The sequence below is a fragment of the Solanum verrucosum genome, unplaced genomic scaffold, assembly GCF_900185275.1.
Source record: "Solanum verrucosum unplaced genomic scaffold, falcon-dt-bn FXZP01000133.1, whole genome shotgun sequence".
Lineage (NCBI taxonomy): Eukaryota > Viridiplantae > Streptophyta > Magnoliopsida > Solanales > Solanaceae > Solanum > Solanum verrucosum.
In genome coordinates, this window is record NW_026020355.1 from 83,933 (window position 1) to 102,248 (window position 18,316).

Here is an 18,316-nt window from a genome sequence, read left to right on the forward strand (position 1 = left end):
GTCGCAGCCTCCAAATTATAGATATGGCACACCGATAACTAGGACTCTATAGACACGATTTCGTAGAGTCCCTAGGACTCTTGAACTTTGTGCTCTGATACGAAGTTTGTCACTCCCCGAGCTTACACCATGGATGGGACTGGCACTCTAGTACCATAGTTGACCCCAAGCAAACGCTTGGCCAGGATTAACTTATAGCGAAAGACTTAAATTACAAGAAAAGAGTCTTAAAGGATATCTCATGCAATAGTCTTAAAGAAATATGAGACTAGCCAAAATGGCAACTCAAGTCTCATAGAAAAACATCTGAAATACAAGACTAAAGAACTCGTATCTAACTATCTATGAAGCCCCTAAATTCTAAGAGGGATGTCAGGACAGGACCCCCGATCATCTTAACAACTGACTAACAAAGAAACAACTCTGGAAGAAAAAAGGCTTACCAAATAACTCGGAGTGCTCAACTGGATCAACGAAGCGCTAGATGCTGATCCTGGTTACCTATATCTACATCATAAAACAATGCAAGCCAAATGGCATCAGTACATTGAATGTACGAGCATGCGAGGGGAAAACTAACATGATATAAGCTTGAAAAGAATCTGAAAGAACACTTACCTTACCTTTACTCAACTCATGAATACTTAGCTCAAACGCAAAGTCAAAACAACAATAAATGTGCAGTTTATACAAAGCATTTAAACCAGTAGATGGTAACTCAATGTATTAAAGCAATACAATAACAACTCAGTTTACCTATAAAGTAATATAATACTATGGGATTTTCTCTAACTGACAACCATCACTGAGCTAAAGTGATGATACAACGTCTCGCCCATGCTGCCAGAACTGTCCTATACCTTGCCGTGATATAGAACGTCTCTACTAAGTGGATCCAGTAGTATATGCTAAAAAGCACTAAGGTGTCATCTAGAAAGTATGACCCTTTCAACCTACGATGGCTAGATGGTTTATGGAGACTTGAGTTATTATGAACACATCCCCATATCGGTGCTCAATACTACTCCCAAATATACTCAACTCATATGTTTTTTAAAAAAACTCTTTCTGTGATTTGAGGTAATTACTCAAAAACTAGCTTAAAAACTCTCTTGGAAATCGGTGTTTCCCTTCTTGTTTAAATGTGAAAACATTTCAACTCTTGTAAATACTTAGTTCCCGTATAATCTTTTGAAGAAATGAACTTTACTCTTACTATTTACTTAACTCAAAACTCAAACCTTAAGATAAAGTTAAAACATTTGTGAAAGACTTTTGGAAGATTCTATGAACTTCTCTTGAGTTGCCTCTTAACTTTCTTGGAATTGAATTATGGATTCAAGGCTCATGATCTCATGTTTATGGATGACTTCATGATTTTTAGGCGTACCTTAGAGTGTAGAAATCAACTAGAAAACTTAGGAACGTTTCTAGGGAACTCACACGGAAAGAAGTGGGAAAAGGTGGAATATTACGCGCCCCTAACGCTCTGAATGGCACGGGGATCCAGAGGGTGAATGTCAGAAGCTGGGTCGGGGCTCTCTGGCTGGTGCGGCACCCCAGAGCCCAAACTTCAGAAGTCCCTTTGGGGAGCTCTGAAAGACGCGGTGCCCCAGCGCTCCTCCCCATGTTTTTGACGAATTTTCTTGCTCATTTTTCAACTCTAAACCTTCTAGATTCGATTGGTTCTTTTTCCAAATACTTAGATTCGACTATATCACCAATATATGTAAGAATCTACTCAAAATCACACCTAATTTCATCAATCAAACTCAAGAAACTTCTCAACAATTCCAATAATATGGATTTCTTCAACCTAATAGTTACCAAAATGAGATATAAGTCGGTCAAAATTGAGTGTCAACAATATGGATTTTATTAATCTAATTTTTATTTAAACTCTAAATATAAGTGCAAAAACTAATTAATATTATTTTCCAACTTTCAAAGAATAGTTGACTAGTTGCATTGAATTTTTAATTTACCCACTTCTTTTAGATTTAAAATTTAATGATTGAATTCACTTGGCAAGTTGGTAAACCACTTATGTCTTATAAATATGAAGACTTTACTTTGAATCAATATACAAAAATAAAATGATCATCATTGAGATTTGAGATATAGTGACTTTGTATAAAAGATGACGAAGGAATCAACCATTGTATTCACTCTTCTTTGGGCGTTCATTTTGCTCGGTAAAGTTTCTTCTCCTTTTCCCCTCCTCTTCTCTCTCCTTCTGCCTCTCTCTCTATCCCTCTCATTATCTCTTCTTATATGGTATGTCATATATATATATATATATATATAAAGGTTAACATTTGGGATTTGTATTAGATTTTTTATATGTTTACATTATCGTCCGTTTCAAATATATTTTCTCCTAATAACAATTTTTTTTATCATACAAGAATGAGTCTGATTTGATTGATTTGGTAGAACCCAAGTAAGAGTATTTTTGGATATTTATTAATTATCTAAGGGTATATTTAGATCTATTAAATCCCTCAATAGGGTATGCATAAAATTATTACAGAGAATACATAAATAATAATTTGATAGTTTAAGATAAACTTAGATATTTTAATTGACTATATGGCTTCACTGAGGCAATTATCATAGCCAAAAATAGTATAATCACACAAATATTATGAAATATTTAAAACTTTTTTTTCGTTAAACTTAGTTCCTAACTAAATTCTAACGTACAAAGCATAATATAGGAAATATATATTTCTTCATTTGCTATTCATTTGAAGTTTGCAAAATAAACTATGATCAAGAGATCATATCAATATTAATTGATTGTCCTTCATTATTAAACTAGTGGTAGTAACTTAAAGAAATTATATATGTTTGATTTCTATGTATTGTCAATGAATTTACTTGAAATAATGACATTAACATTTATTTTTATTTTTGATATAGGTTCACAATCATGTATAGTACTCGGAAAAGATCAAAAGTGTCAAAGAGCACAAGATTGTGCTCCTTCTTGCCAACTTGGAATTCCGATTTGTTCTGACGGAATTTGTGGATGTATTGAGGGAATAAGAAGGAGTGTTTATTTTAAGAAAGACAATGTTTATTTGGGTAAATGTTCTTGTGGATGTAAACCACATTGTGTCCTACGATTTTGCACATGTCCTTGTTGTTGAAAGCAAAAACTAAGACATGTTTGAGGTTGAGAGAATACTTATCGTATTATAATGAAAACTTAGAGAATATTTTATCTTATTTTAATAAAAGCATTGTCTACCAATTTGATATTTTCACTTCCTTCCTCCAATTCAAACTAGGATAAATCTATTGTGATAGTTATGAGCATATGTGAATTTAAAAAATCCACTAATTATTTGTAAATATTTTATTTGGCTATGAATACAGTTATTATCATGAAGAATTATATTAGCATATCAATGGGAATCATAAACTTTATATTTCTAGGTTCCCCTCTAAATCCGTGTTACAAATCTTAATATACTAAAAGTGTCGTGCCTTTGATCTACACCGTAGGTGTGGCCGACAATCAAAATCACTTATGATCCAAGAAACCCTTTGTCTAACATATATACTATAAAACTGAACACTAAATAATGTGAAAGCTAATAATAATAATAATAAATAATAATAATAATAATAACAATAAATAATAATAATAATAATAATAATAAGGTTTTATAAAAGCTTTACATGATGGTAGAAATCATAATTGGAAGAAATCTCTTATAAGGACTATTCAAACTAGTCTTGCTTACAGACTAGTTTATTTTAATGCTTATCCTAATTTGCAGATATCTTTACAGGATGAGAACTCATTAAGTTCTCTTATGCTAAATGTTAAAGTTCATGGTAGATTTTACTCAGAGTAATGGAGAAATTACCAAATCAGTTTTTCCTCCATTACAGTCTTTTCAAATTAATAAAAATGATAAGATTGTTCACTTCAATGCCTTTTCAAAATTATTTGAAATTGATACTGCTCTTGTTACTACACAACATATTAAATGTCAATATTAAGCAAAGTAATTATGCAAATATTTATATGACCATATTGGGTGAGCATATTGTTTCTTTACATGATAAAGTTGATAAACTTATCTCTATGATAAATTCTAATTACAAAGGAAAAGAGAAGGTTGCTCATAGCAGTATCCAGCCTCCCCTGGAGATTGAGGATTTCAAGTTAAAAGACTATTCGGATCTTGAGAATTTCTTGGAAAAGAAATTCAAGGGTGGTAGCTTGAAGCTGATAAATTCTAATCTTCCTATTTAACTGCTTGGAGAATCTTATCCCTTTGCTCTTGATTGAGATAATTATTGTTCCTCATCACTAAAATTGTTGAAGAACCATTTTCGGAAAGGTTTCCATTTAGATCGTTTAAAATCTTTAGCAATCTTTGCTCTTGCCGGGGAGCCCGGACTAAAATCAGTCTATTTTTTAGACATCATAAAAACAATTTAAGTAGATAATCCATCTGAAAAATTCATTTCAGATTTAGTTATATCTAAATCGCCTCCCCCAGAGATTGAGGATTTCAAGTTAAAAGACTAATCAGATCTTGAGAATTTCTTGGAAAAGAAATTCAAGGGTCATAGCTTGAAGCCAATAAAAGTTGATAACTTTTCAGAAGGAGAAAGTAGTCAAAAAAATGAATTTTCTAATGATATTAATAAAATCTCAGAAACAGATGCTAGAAAGTCGATCCAAAAGATGTACTACACACTAGTCTGTCAGCCTTATCTTTGTATTATTGGCCATTGTAAAGTGTGTGGGCCATTTTGTTTTATCTTTTAAGATTCTTCTACCTCTATATAAAGAGGTGAAGTTTTATTTTGAAAGGGCAGATTTTAGAAAACCCCCTCTCTCTAAGCACTGTAATATTTTCCTTTGTAAGTCTTTCAAATTTGGATTAAAAGCTTTCAATTTGGTTTGTACATCGGCGGGTTCGGAGCTCGACTCCAGGTACTATTTCTCTTTTTTTTATTTCTTCATGTACTTGGCCTAAATGATAGGCTAAACTATTTGTGTTGAGCTATAACATACAAAGTTACTATAAGATATGGTATTTGTGTCTATTATAATGACAGTTTGAGCAGTTAGACTAAGGTCACATGTAAGTTATCCAGGAAGATTAGTGAAAGTTTATGAAAGGCTGCCGAAGGAATCCGTTGGATTACCTGTTGGCCAGGAAAGACGCAGGGCGGACCTGGATAGTAGGGGATTTCATCAACGTTCATTAACTATTCCAGGCCTACTCCTCAAGATGTTTAATAGAGGAAAGAGATTGGAATCAAACTAACACTTTTTATAGTGGAAGTGAGATTTATGAATGGAATCTCGATGGGCTAAGTGATAGGCAGTTGACAATTATGGTTCATAGGATGCTTATGTATGCTACTATCTGCAAAAGTGTTAGTAACACTGACAAGACCATTTGCAAGATGATTATTGCAGGATTTATCGGTCAACTAAGAGGATGGTGGGATAATTATATGCCCTCTGATGCGAGAGCAGCAGTAATTAATGTTAAGGCAGTAAATGAAGGAGTTGATAATTTAGGCTTTGCCCTTGTTCAAAATAGAGAAGACGCTGTGTATACACTTATTTTGACTATTCTTGAACATTTTAGTGGTAGATTTACCAATCAATATGAAACCATTAGATATCTACTAAATGGTCTTAGATGTAGACATTTAGGTGAGTTTAGATGGTATAAAGACACTTATTTAAGTCGGGTAATGGAACTTCCCGAAAATGGTTTAGAATTCTGTAAAGCCAAATTTATTGATGGCTTACCTTCTTTATTTGCAGAAAGAGTAAAGAAAACTCTTAGAAATCCACAAGGAATTATTCCCTATAATGATTTTACTTATGGAAAACTTATTTGGGCTTGTACGCAAGAAGGCATAAATTTGTGCAATGAGTTAAAACTCTCAAGACAGCTTAAAATGGATAAGCTTAGAGAAAAGTCTCAATTAGGAGATTTTTGTACTCAATTCGGTTTACCAGATGCTTCAAAAAGCACCAACCGAGAAACTTCTAAATCAGAATCTCATAGATCTCATCATAAGAAAAGAAGATCTAGAAGTAGGACTAGAGAAGAAAGAGATGAGCGTAGGGCTCATCGTAAATCTCATAGATTTACTAGGAATAGGTCAAGGCGAAATCTTGATAAGATTAAGTGTTATAAATGTGGAAAATTTGGGCATATAGCTCCAAATTGTAAGCTAGAAAAGCTTAAGACTCTAGAACTTGATGATGATATTCAAGAGAAGATTTATAGTTTTCTATATACTTTTGCTTCCGAATCAGATTATGATGATTCTGAAGCAAGTTATGCAACAGAGGATGAGCAACCTGAGTCATCTTGTAAGGTTCAACAAGATTCGAATGATGCTTGCAAATGTCAGGGTGATAGTTGTCACTGCGAACATGATGAATTCTACAAGCTACAATTTCAGTTCGAAGACATGAATATGTTCACTATCACTGCAGACAATGTGATAGAACTTCTAAAAGAAGTTACCGATAATGCTCTTCGTGAAAAGATCATTCAATTGGCTGCTGGTAAAACTAGCTCTTCATCTAATATTCCTAATGATAAAAAGGTTAAAGATGAGTTTAATTATTCTGCTCCTTACTCCTTGTCTGAAGTTCATAATAGACTCTCTTCTAAACAAACCATGATTATTCGTGATACCTCTTTTGATGATTTAAAAGGAGAAATTGAACATTTCAAGGAAGAAATTAAATTTCTTAAACAAAATCATATTATTTATGATCACCGTCTTACTCAGATTGAGTCTACTAATAGCAAAGGAAAAAATAAGGTTGATGATTCTACTGCTGAAGAAAATACTTTTGCCAATACTTTGAATATTGATCCTGAACAAAATATGTTTTTAGGAATGATGCAAATTGTTACAGCTCATAAATGGTATGTTAAATGTACTATATTAACTGATAATACTCTTTCTATAACTAACATTGCTATGATTGATAGTGGCGCTGATGTGAGTTGCATTAGAGAAGGTCTAGTACATGCTAAATATTTTGAAAAAACCACTCATATGGTTAAATCTGCATCTGGTCATTCTTTAGATATAAAGTATAAATTATCTAATACTCGTATTTTCCAAAATAAAGTTTCTATTCCTCACTTCTTTTTCTTAGTAAAAAATCAGTTATACCCTCCTATTATTCTAGGAACTCCTTTTATAAATGCAATTTATCCTTTCACTAATATAAATGCTAAAAGATTTTCTGCTACTTATAAAAATCAAGATATTAGTTATACTTTTATCACCAAGCCTATTTCTTGAGATATTAATGCTCTAATTGAAATGAAACAAAAGCATGCTGATTATTTACAACTTGAGATATTTAGTATGAATATATTCGATACTTTAAAATCTGCTAAAATACAGGAAAAGATTAAACTCATTTTTGAAAAAATTGCCATTGATATTTGTGTTGATCATCCTAGTGCCTTTTGGAATCGGAAAAAGCATATTGTAACTCTTCCATATGAAGATGATTTCTCTGAGGAAAATATCCCTACCAAATCACGTCCTTGTCAGATAAATACCGAATTGGTTGAATTCTGCAAAAAGGAAATTGATAATTTATTACAAAAAGGTTTGATAAAGCCTTCCAAATCACCATGGTCATGTACTGCTTTTTATGTTAATAACGCAACAGAAAAAGAACGAGGTGTTCCCAGGTTAGTTATAAATTATAAACCTTTAAATAAATTTTTAAAATGGATTAGGTATCCTAATCCAAACAAAAAAGATTTATTATCAAGATTATATGATGCTAATATCTTTTCAAAATTTGATTTAAAATCTGGATATTGGCAAATCCAAATATTTAAAGACCATTCTTATAGAACGTCATTTAATGTTCCATTTGGACAATACGAATGGAATGTAATGCCCTTTGGTTTAAAAAATGCTCCCTCGGAATTTCAAAAGATTATGAATGATATTTTTAATCTTTATTTGGATTTCATTATAGTTTATATTGATGATATTTTGGTTTACTCAAAGACTCTTGAAATGCATATTAAGCATCTAGACATTTTTAAGAAAATAGTTATTCAAAATGGTTTGGTCATATCTACACCTAAAATGAGTCTTTTCAAACAGAAGTTAGATTTTTGGGTTATTTGATTTGTCAAGGAAAAATGACTCCTATTCAGCGATCTATTGAATTCGCATCAAAATTCCCTGATATTATTACAGATAGGACGCAATTGCAGCGGTTTCTGGGAAGTTTAAATTATATTTCCCCCTTCTACAAAAAATTGTCTCGAGATTTAGCTCTGTTATACGACAGGCTAAAAAAAGATCATAAGAAGCCTTGGACTAATAGTCTCACAGATCTTGTAAAGACTATTAAAGAAAGAGTTCACTCTTTGCCTTGTTTAATCCTTGCTAATCCTGCTTGGCCAAAGATCGTTGAGATAGATGCGTCCAATATGGGTTATGGTGGAATATTAAAACAGATTAACCCGCATGATAAAAATGAATACCTTATTCGGTTTCATTCAAGAAAATGGAGCGATGCTCAGAAAAAATATGCAACGGTAGCTCATGAAATGACTATCGTTAAATGTGTTTTAAAATTTCAGGATGATCTTTACAATTAGAAATTTGTGATAAAAACAGATGCTCAATCAGTCAAATATATGTTTGATAAAGATTTTAAACATGATGCATCAAAATTAATAGGCAAAAGGCATAAATTGCCCCCTAAACGTATACCAAAAATTCATTTACACACTTTAACTAATGGGGTGACCTATTACACACCTTAAGTACATAAAAGTATATTTATTTCCCCCTTCCGTCACCCAACCCAGGGCGCGTTTCGCTCCACATAGTTGAGTGCGTCAACACGCTAATAAAGTCATTTTTATTTTTATTTTTAATTAAAAAAATCTAACCCAGCGGTTATATTCCCATTCCCTTCACATAACCCACCCACCTGACCCTAATGAACAAAAACCCTAAATTTTCACCCAAAAATCTGAATCAAGAGCCCTAAATTCAAACATAGTTCAAAATTCCTTCTTTTGAATCAAAGGTAACTCTTTTTCATTATTATTCATTCATCTCTTTTCCATTTTGATTCATTTCTCTCTTTTTCATTTTGATTTGTTTCTATCTATTTCGTATTTTGAATTTTTAGTTGTTTGATTCGCGGTAATTCTTATTAAGGTGCTACAATGACTCGAATAAGCTTGACTAGGCTCTGTTTACAAGAGGAAGATCATGAATTGGAAGAGGTGCGATGCAAACACGGATTTGTTTTACCTTTGCTGACCTCTTGGACCCCGAGCAATCCTAGTAGAAGATATTGGGGTTGTCCTTACTATGGGGTAAGTTAATCTTTTTTAAGAGTTGAATAATTTGTTTTGTTGTTTCAAGAGCCATAGAATGATTCGTTTTGTTTTTTAAGAATGCTAGATCATGCGATTTTTGGCTTTGGAAAGATGATTATATTGATCCAAGATCCAAATTTGTGATTCCCAAGTTGTTGGGAAAAATTGCGGAGCTTGAACATAGTGTTGAATCTTCTCGAAAAGTTGAAACTTCGGATAAGGAAATCAGCAAGCCTACTAAGTCGACCAAATCCATGGAAAGCAAAATAGATATGAACAAGAAGGAGTCAAAAATGGACAATTTTGATGATGATTTGAAGAAGATGAAAGCAGTTGAAAAGAAATGGAAAAACAAATTGGCCAAGTCCAAGAAAAGGGAGAAACAACTTTGGATTGCTTTGTTGTGTGTTTGTATTTTAGGTGTAAGTTTAGTATTTCAAAGAGTATTGTTTCTGAAAGGAGAAGGACATTCAAGGAAATTGTCATGATCTCTTATTGTACCAAAAATTTGCAATATTGTGTTGAACTTGTAAGGCTTTTGTGTAATGAAAAGAATTTACAAAGCTTCCCTTAGCTTAATTTGTCTCATTTATTGTTGCAAGTATTTGATTTTGTATTTGGTCATAAACTATATATTTAGTGTGTACAACTATCTGCTCAATTGTCTAAACTATACGTTTGTGTAGCCATTGCTTAAGTAGTCACTTATTGCCCTCCATAAACACAGAAACCATCACTAAAAGAGAAGCAATATTGTTACATAAACAGACATTCATAACTGCATAATCATTAATCAAAATAGAAGTTAATATATGTCAAAGCAGTTACATAATCAAACACCATAAATCAAAATGCAGTCACAACTGCAATTCATTGTCTTAAATATAAGGGTACTAAATAGGGAGAAAGTGTATTGCATTGTCTATCACCCAACAAAACAAATGTCTACATTGCATTACCAACAAAAATCTACCAAAACAAGCTAGATTGCATTAGAGCTCTCTAGGCTCAAATGCGCAGCCTTAGACCTAGTCTCCATTTGTTTTCTTCCCCTCATCTCTTCAAGTTGGCTTGAGGTCATAGCTTGTTTTCCCTTCCATTTCACACCACATGGTGGTTTATGTCCAAGATCTCCAGTGACAACTGCTGAAGACTTCACATTTCTAAATCTTTCACTAGGCATTCCAGGCTGTTCAAATGAATATAAATAATCTTAATTTTTGATTAAAGAAAAAATAATAAATGATATTTAAGTATAGAAATAGGGAACTTACATTAATAATAGTAGCACCACTTTGTGTGTGTAGTACACCCATTCCAACCATTCCTGTTCTGCTAGCAACACTACCCTAAAAAATAACAAAATATTCAGTAAAGCAACTTATTTAAAACTTATACATGAAGTAAATAAAGGAAACTATATCACCTTTTCTGTTGAACCCTTTGGTCTACCCCTTCCTCTTTCAGTTGGAGCATTAGGTGTTGATGTTGGTGCAACAGCAGTGACAAAAGTTTGTGTTGATGTTGGTGCAGCAGCAGGGCCAGAAGGAGGTCTTGAACTTGGTACAGCAGGGCCAGAAGGAGGTCTTGAACTTGGTCCAGCAGTATGTCTTGAACTTGTGCCAGAAGCAGGTGCACCAAGAGGACACTTTCTTTTATTGTGACCCTTGTTATGACAAGTGTTGCATGACATCTCAATCCCTCTTTTGGATAATTTTCCAGTTTTACTGGTTTCACCTTGCTCTTTCTTCCTTTTCTTGCCAGGCCTTCCTGGCATCTTCCTAACAGGAGGTGGTATCACAGAGATGTTTTGTGATTCTGGCCACATTTTCAGATTCATAACTGGCTGAATGAAGTTGTTGTATGTCTTCATGTATGTTTCTCTGTTATACCAATAAGAAATGTAGTTGATTGGGTCCAATTTCCTATGGTGAAGAGCAGTTATTGCATGAGAACATGGAATGCCTTTCAACATCCATGCTCTATAGCTACATATTTGCCTTTGAATATCAACTACATGTCTGTATGGTCCATGAAGTACCTCATACCCTGTATCTGAATTCCATTCAATGCTGCATTTCATAGACTTAGCTGTGTTATCTTGTAGAACCTTCATTGCCATTGGAGAAATGTCGCATATCCAAGTATTGCAAAATTCTCTCATCTGCCCTTTTCTTTTCATCATTTTCACCCTAATTTCTTCAAGCATTGTAATTATAGTCTTATGCTTTGCTGCTAATATCCATGAATTGAAACATTCAGCCATGTTATTGTTTACAACATCACATTTTGAGGTAAAATTGAAGTAAAGCTTGCTCCATCTTTCAGGATTAAAATACAACAAGTGATCAACTATATTATTTCCCAACCTTTTCATATAACTAATGTTATCTTTTAACTCAGCCTCAAAAGTAGACCTTGCACACCTCCAGAAACATTTCTTTCTCTCAAGACCTCTCCATCTCTTTGACCAGTTAGCAAGGATGTGTCTAGCACACATTCTATGCTCAACATTTGGCAAATGATCAGTTATGGCAATTTCAAGACCCTATAAGAAAATTCAAGACATAAAACTAAGAAACTAAGACATTTATAAATAAATGACATTCAAGACATGAAATAAATCAAAAAAATCAATAAATATTCTAACCTTTTGCATATCTGATATGATTGTGAGGTCTGTACCATCTCCTAACTGAAGATCTTCCTTTAGAAGTTTGACAAACCAAGCCCAAGTAAACTTATTTTCAACTTCAACTACTGCCCAAGCCAGTGGTAGCATTTGATTGTTCCTATCTTTACAAACAGCAACCAATAATTGACCTTTAGATACTCCCTTTAGAAAATAACCATCCAAACCAATGCACCTCCTACAACCAGCCAAGAAGGACTTCTTCATTGCATCAAAACATATGTAGAAGCCTTGAAACATTTTTCTACCTTTTTCAAATGTTTCTTCATGAAGCTTGACTACACATGTACTACCTGGATTAGTTCTTAGCAACTCATCTTTGTAGTCCAAAATCCTCCCAAACTCAAGAACATAGTCACCCATTAACTCCTGTAATACTTTGTTTCTTGCTCTCCTACACACTATTCTTCCAACATATAAATCCAATTCTTTTTTAATAAGCCCTTGAAACTCAAAAATTCTAATGTCAGGTTGTTCCTTTATCCTTTCACTGTAGTGACTAGATAAGAACTTGCTATTACAAAGCTTGTTCCTATTAGTAGGATCACATTTGTGAACTGGATTGTATGTCTTTACAACAAAATTATTTGTCCTAGAATCAAAGCTAGCAAATAAAACCCAAGGACAACCAACTGTACACCTAACCCTTACTCTTGTTGGTTCATTAATAAACATTTCAATTACAACATGTTCAGCAACAGCATATTTGGTAACAGCAGATCTAAACTCATTAACACTTTCAAAAACAAGACCCAATTCCCACACTACTTTCTGAGAAAATGAATCAAAGACAACTCTATTCACCTTCTTTCTCCTTCTTGGCTTAACTATCTCTCTTTGTTGAATCTCTTCTTCATCATCACTGAAATCATCTGGATCTGTTTCAAAACTGGCAGCTTCATCTGAGGGATAATAAGGCTCATCACCAGCTAACTTGCCTTCTAAGTTATTTCTATTACCACCTGTAGATTCATCATACCCAGCATCTGGCCCTTTTTTTCTGTTCCTAACTTGACATGATCAAGCAATGGAGCTCTTTCTCCCCTTTTCCTTCTCTTTCTTTTACTCCTTTCCTCCCTAAAACTTCTTAGTTCATAATCTACATCACTCCCATTAAATCCCCCCCCCCCATTCAATGATTCTCTACCTGAATCTTGTTCATTAGAAGGATGGACAAGGTCAGGAATTGGATCAGAGGAAGGATGAACATGGTCAAGAGTTGGATCAGTAGAAGGATGGATAGGGGCAGGGGCAGGGTTTGAGGCAAGGTTTGAGGCATTTTCTTGGGCCTCATGTGTGGCATTTTCTTGGGCCTCATATGTTGGTTCTAATTCAGCATCAAAAGATGCATTAGGCCCACTATTTTGTGATGCTCCCTCACCTACTCCACTTTCCCCATATTCCAATAAAGGTGGGACCAAAACAGGATCAGCAACAAAGTGACACACAAAACAGTCCAAAATATCTCCATGACTCAAACACTCGGCAATTAAAGTAGTATCATAGTCAGATTTGATTTCTTACATAGCAGAACTTCTAGGAAGTTTTACATACAACACACATTGTCCAGGTTCATACCCCAACTCTTTCAAACAATCCCTCAATTCAAAATAAGATAACCTATCTATATCAACATCTAAAAACTCATAAACTCCTCTACCATGATATGGTTTCCCCTTGTATTCCTTTTTTCCAATCTTAATAACACCACTGTGGTAAAATCTCAAAGTAATCAATTCAAAAGACATTTTAACCTGAAAATAATGTTATCAGTTAACCCTCAACAACAACGACAAAACATATACAACAACAAAATTCATACAACAACAACGGGGAATCATGTGAATGAAAGACGACATACAGTAAACTTGAAAGAAAAATAAAGACGAAATAACCCTAAGCTAAAAAGTATGAACTATGAAGTAACCCTAGAAATGTTTGACTGACCTTTCAAATATGGAGATAACAACAAATTATGAACGATGAACGCCTCGATTGTACCCACCAAACCCTAGTAACCACCGCTTTGCTTCCACCAAATGATGAACGCCACGATCGACAATGTTCTTCAAATATAACTACAAGGATGCTTCAAAAACATCACAAAATCGAAGAAATCTTTAGCTAAAATTAGGATTTGCAGATGAATTTTTTCGATTAGGTTTTGGTGTTCTTAGAGAAAGGAAACGGGTGGGTGAAATAAATGGACTAGGGTAAAATAAAATGGATTTGGGTGAAAAAAATTGGGTTTGGGTGAAAAGAAACGGGTTTGGGTCAAAAGAAACGGGTTTGAGTCAAATGAATCGGATTGGAGTCTTTTATTATGTGGCTTAACTAGGAGGCGAGTGGCTTTCACTCTAGGCATAATGTCCTTGGTTGGGTGACGGAAGGGGGAAATAAATATACTTTTATGTACTTAAGGTGTGTAATAGGTCACCTCATTAGTTAAAGTGTGTAAATGACTTTTGGGTATACGTTTAGTGGGTAATTTATGCCTTTTGCCAAATTAATATTTGCTAGGTGGCAGGCACAATTAGCCCCTTTTGATTTCAAAATTCATTATATAAAGGGAAGTGATAATTCCCTCCCAGACTTCTTATCTAGAGAATATCTTTCTTCTTAAAAAAATGGGTTTTCTTGACCTCTTTACTGATATTACTTTGGTTACAATTTTGAAGGCAGTTCCTCTTAATAAAGATTTACAGAAAAGTATTTTATGGAGAATTATAGATGGAATGGTGATGGATATCGTCGCTAATTACATGATTGAACAAGAACTTTATGAAAGATTTTATTGTTTTGAAGTTTATGACCTTTTAGATGATTAAAACTAAATGTTATGTTTGCAGGATGGATCCTCCTTGGGTAAGCAAGGCTAGAGGAAGGGGCAGTTATACTCGCGGAAAGGGAAGATCCTCCTCTTCAAAAACATCAGGATCATCATACGGATCCTCATCCAGCTCTCCAATTATACTAAGGGAGGAATGAGCTTGGTAAAACTAACAAGCTCTTCAGAAGAAGCTACTTCTTCGATACATCTGGATGATATTCCAGAAAATAATCCATTATACGCCCAACTGAGAGCATATTTATCTCAAAAGCAAAGTGATACTTTTGCATCGGTGGCGAAAGAAGAGGTTGATGATATTAGATCCTATGAAAGGGTAGTAAAGAAAGAAATGATATTTCTTATTGAAAACTCTGAGATACAGAGAAAAGAAGAACCCTGGAAGATATTCCAGCGATATTTACTTAACGGATTATACTTCCCAGGAGAGTCATACAAAACCCGCTTATATTACGAGACCATTTTAACGAATACAGGTAGTGTTGAATTTCAGCACTTCTCAGGTTATAACACCAGCGAGAACGTTTATAACTTCTCCAAAATGATCATAAAGCAGATTATATCAATTGAAGATTGGGGTATATCCTCGATGAAAGAAAGGCAGATCAGCCTCAATAAAATCCCTACCAATTTCACTTATTGGGATTATATTAACGCTTTCAGCAAAGTCCTTTACTATAACAATGAAAGGCATAAACATACTTGCTTTATCAAGGTGTGTGCAAAGATATTTGTTGACCCAATTCCTAACTGGTTCTTGAACTGGTGGTCATACCATGGACCGACGGTAAAGATTTTACTTGATCCCTTTTTAAAGTTATACAAAAATTGGGTTAAGGTTTCACCATACCTTAATGATTTATACCACTCAGATCATGTTTGTTATATAGAACAAATTGAACAAATTTATTTCTTCATATAATTCTCGATTCCATGGATCCATAAATGGACCCCGGAAGTAGGTTTTATAGAAGAACAAATTCCATGCTTATATCGAATTTATTATAATAATTTCTGGGATAAATTAATGAAGAAGGATCCCATGACTAAATCATTATATGGCCAAGAATTATTGGACTCTATTTCACAAAGAATCCAAGATTATGGTACTATTCCTCACAAAGGAATAATTGTTGACAACTCCGTCAAACATATTGCCAGAAGAATTACCATTCAAGATGGAAATAAAGAAGAAATGATAAAGGAGTATTTGGATGAAATAAGAAGGAATCTACTCCTCAATATCACTCACTATGAAACATCAGACACCTCAATGAGAAGTGAAACAAGTGATCATATCGCAGCTGATGCTCAAGAGGCCCAGCCTATCGGTGAAACCAATGACAGAAGATATGTTGTCTAAAGCAGAAGATTTACTTAGGGAGTTGAAAAAGAAAGACAAGATGACCACTATTGATTAACAGTAGATACACTGTTAACCCACAGTAGAAAAACTGTTACTGTACATTTGGGACCCATTGATAAGGGACCCATGGTCACTGTAAATCATTGTAGATCGGTCACTGTAGATCACTGTAGATAGATGCTTTTTTTCTTCTATAAATAAGGTATTTTGTAGTTTGAAGGAGGGGCGTCGAAAAACACTCTCTCTTCAAAAGTTTTTTTAAGTTGTTTATTTCTCTTAGTTTATAAAGCTCTCGGTTTGCCGGAGGTTCGCCGGAAATAATAAAGTTATTGATACAAGGTAATTTAATTCTCTACTTTTATTTATAAATCTTTTTATTTCTTCGATCTGGAAGCTGTGAATATGTCCGGCTAAAAAATTAAATCTATGCTGGATAACTAACTTTTCTTTTATATAGACCATGAACAGATCTAAGCTTTATTTAAATATAGAAGAATTTTAGTATGGCTTCTCGACTTGGTTCTGAGATTGAGGTACAGTCAGATCTAGTACTACTTTTATTGGCTTTGTCTTTTGACTCCGTCTGATGAGCCGTGGTTTTTAGCCCGAAATTGAGTTTGATAAGTAGGGCGCCTCATACCCGGTTAGAACTATCAGACACATGGGCTTAATAAAAGTATGTATTAGCTTCTTGACATGCCCTTTGCTTGGGTAAAATAATTAAACCATGCAGTCTGAGAAACTATGTTAAAATAATAATAATAATAATAATAATAATAATATAATAATAATAATAATAATAACAATAATAATAATAATAATAATATAATAATAATAATAATAATAACAATAATAATAATATTAACAATAACAATAATAATAATAATAACAATAATAATAATAATAACAATAATAATAATAATAATAATAATAATAATAAAGACATCTTTGTAGAATCTAAAATATGTGAGAGTCTTGCATCTAAGGTTTTGGAGCTAGGTTCTTATGGTCTCACTATTATCTAACCATCTTCTTGAGAAATGTTCTATAATATTAAAAATAAGGGTATAGACAACATTTTGGGTAAAATCCTGTTTTCCTTCTTGTTTAACTGCCTGGAGGATTTTATCCCTTTGCTCTTGGTTGAGATAGTTATTCCACCAGCCTTTTAATAGGTATAAGCATCATAGTTAATACTATGGCTTTCTCCTCTAAGAGTTTTCCTAACTCTTTCTGCAAAAAGAGATGGTAATCCATCTATAAATTTGGATTTCCAATGGGTGTTATTATAAGTACTAGAGAAGTTACAAAATCTGTTTTTCCTCCTTTACAGTCCTTTCAAATTCAAAAAGATGATAAGATTGTTCATTTTAATGCTTTTTCAAAATTATTTGAAGATAATACTGCTTTAGTGACTACCCAGCATATTAATGTTATGATTAAGCAGCAAAATTATGCTAACATTTTTATGAGTATTTTGGGAGAACAGATTAGTTCTCTTCATGATAATGTTGACAAACTACTTTCTAAAATCAATTCCAATAATAAACGAAAAGAGAAAGTAGCCAACACCAGTATTCAACCTCACCCAAAAATCGAGGATTTCAATATTAAAGACTTTTCATATCTTGAGAAGTTCTTAGAAAAGAGGATTAAAGGCGGAAATTTAAAGCCTTTAAAGGTTAATAACCTTTTCAATGGAGAAAGCAGTAATAAACAAGAATTTTCTGACAGGATTAGTAAAATCTAAGAAAAATATGCAAGAAAACCGGTCCAAAGGATGTACTACTATCCTAGACCTACTCCTCAGGATGTGCTCTTGGAAGAGAATGAACATATTATAACTAATAGTTATAATGGGAAAGATTTCTTTATGCAATGAAATCAAGTTGAATCAACAGATTAAAAGACACCGTCTTAATGAAAGACAACCATTGGGAGAATTCTATGAACAATTCTCTTTGGATATACCTGAAGCAAGTTCCAAAGATAAGAAGCATTATTCCAAGAAAAAGATTATA

At 33.5% G+C, this 18,316-nt stretch overlaps 1 protein-coding gene across 1 annotated transcript; it reads left to right on the plus strand.

The window, feature by feature from the left end:
- The first annotated feature begins 5,370 nt into the window (after window positions 1-5,370).
- Window positions 5,371-15,069, plus strand: LOC125837694 (uncharacterized). Its single transcript, XM_049516773.1, has 4 exons — window positions 5,371-5,592; window positions 6,314-6,412; window positions 7,462-7,724; window positions 14,931-15,069. Exons 1-4 carry the CDS (start codon window positions 5,371-5,373, stop codon window positions 15,067-15,069), a joined length of 723 nt encoding a protein of 240 aa, XP_049372730.1.
- Window positions 15,070-18,316: the final 3,247 nt, after the last annotated feature.

What these genes read in the sequence shown, in the direction of transcription:
- LOC125837694 (XM_049516773.1), top strand. Translation starts at nt 5,371, where the DNA reads ATGGTTCATAGGATGCTTATGTATGCTACTATCTGCAAAAGTGTTAGT. An exon ending in TTCAAAATAGAGAAGACGCT is followed by an intron (nt 5,593 to 6,313) that starts GTGTATACACTT and finishes CTTCCGAATCAG; the next exon opens with ATTATGATGATTCTGAAGCA. An exon ending in AAAGAACGAGGTGTTCCCAG is followed by an intron (nt 7,725 to 14,930) that starts GTTAGTTATAAA and finishes TTATGTTTGCAG; the next exon opens with GATGGATCCTCCTTGGGTAA.